The 1,578-nt window shown below is 37.4% G+C and overlaps 1 protein-coding gene across 1 annotated transcript; it reads left to right on the top strand.

Moving 5' to 3' along the window:
* The first annotated feature begins 514 nt into the window (after positions 1 to 514).
* Positions 515 to 1,025, top strand: LOC145053427 (histone H4). Its single transcript, XM_079001474.1, has one exon. The coding sequence runs from the start codon at positions 580 to 582 to the stop codon at positions 889 to 891; it is 312 nt and encodes a 103-aa protein (XP_078857600.1). The 5' UTR covers positions 515 to 579; the 3' UTR covers positions 892 to 1,025.
* The last annotated feature ends 553 nt before the right edge of the window (positions 1,026 to 1,578 follow it).

Genomic DNA, 1,578 nt, shown 5'->3' with positions numbered 1-1,578 from the left:
AAGAAGAAGATTGAATAAAGGTGAAGGTGAGGGAAGATGATGGTAACAAATTGCTATCGAAGTAGGAGGAGACTAATACGCAGGGGTTTGGTGAAGGTTTATATAAGGCGTTACAAAATGGTGTAGGTGTGTTATTTTTTTTTTGTGTGTGTGAGGATGAGATAACATCATCAAAATGATCCTAGGGTTGAGATGAATGAATGAAACCTAATAAATGACCAGATTTTTGCAAGTGATGTCTGATTTAATATATATAGAGATATATTTAAAATATAAGAAACTTTTTAAACAATTTTTTTTAAATGTCCTAAATATGAGATTATTTTAATGTTACATTACATATGTTGAATGGCGCGGACTATCCTCGCCTGGATCCAGCAACTAACAAGCTGAACCAATCAAAACGTTTTATTTCCATCACACGGATTATAATCGTACGGCTATCTACCCCTCACAGTTTCTTTGATCACGGCTGAAAGAACGCCTCCCACATATATAAAATCTCTTCCGCAGGATCTACAAACCCTCACCTCCGATTTCAACAACAAAGAAATTCAAATCCATTTCCGAAGAGAAAATATGTCAGGAAGAGGAAAAGGAGGTAAGGGATTAGGAAAGGGAGGAGCCAAGCGTCATCGGAAGGTTCTCCGGGACAACATTCAAGGAATCACCAAGCCGGCGATCCGCCGTCTGGCCAGGCGAGGTGGTGTTAAGCGTATCAGTGGCTTAATCTACGAGGAAACACGTGGGGTTTTGAAGATCTTTCTTGAGAACGTCATCCGTGACGCCGTCACGTACACCGAACATGCTCGCCGGAAAACTGTTACTGCCATGGACGTCGTTTACGCTTTGAAGCGCCAGGGCCGCACTCTCTACGGATTTGGTGGGTAGATGAACCATATGCTTTTAGGGTTCTTGTTTGACAGCGAGGTTTTCATTGGATTTTTGTTTAGTTAGCTTCTCTAAATCTGAAGTGATGTTACGTGTAATTGAATCTATTAATACAATATCGCTTAATTTATCAATTTTCTTGTTCAGTTCTTGTTTCTCGATTCGATGTCTTAAATTCGAGCTATTTTAAGCTTTAGCATGTATAAAATCACTTAGTTTTATCAATTAGCTTGTGCAAATCGTTTAACCTGATTCAGTGTTTTGGTAAGGTCCATGACGCAAATTTGATATTCGATTTACTTCCGTGTTTGATGAACATTGTGAGCTCCTTAATAGTGAATTGCTCGAAACGTGCGAGGATCCGTACGATTGAATAGTCAGGTCCATCAAAACTAAATTTGTAAGGAATTATCCTAGGATGTGGGGACAAAAGAGAGTGGAAATAGCTCCTTCCGCCTATAGAAATTAGTTGTTGCCCACACCCTGATCCTCGGTTTACATTGTCCTTGATTACCTCCATTTCCATTCTTTTGGTTTATAGGTTTAAAATTAGATTTTTTTTATAAAAAAATGTTATGTTTTAGGCTAAAAAAATCTATTTTTAATAACTTTAAAAGCTTAAAACCTAATTTTTTTAGCAAATAAATCATAATTACCATATCAGCATTACATAAATCAGAATTACCA

This window comes from Lactuca serriola, chromosome 5 (assembly GCF_051521515.1).
Source record: "Lactuca serriola cultivar US96UC23 chromosome 5, Lser_US96UC23_V15, whole genome shotgun sequence".
In the NCBI taxonomy this organism is placed as follows: Eukaryota; Viridiplantae; Streptophyta; class Magnoliopsida; order Asterales; family Asteraceae; genus Lactuca; species Lactuca serriola.
Note: the sequence above shows the minus strand (reverse complement) of the source record. Positions and strands in the feature narration are given on the sequence as shown.

Coding starts and splice junctions, on each gene's coding strand:
- LOC145053427 (XM_079001474.1), top strand. CDS start 580: ATGTCAGGAAGAGGAAAAGGAGGTAAGGGATTAGGAAAGGGAGGAGCC.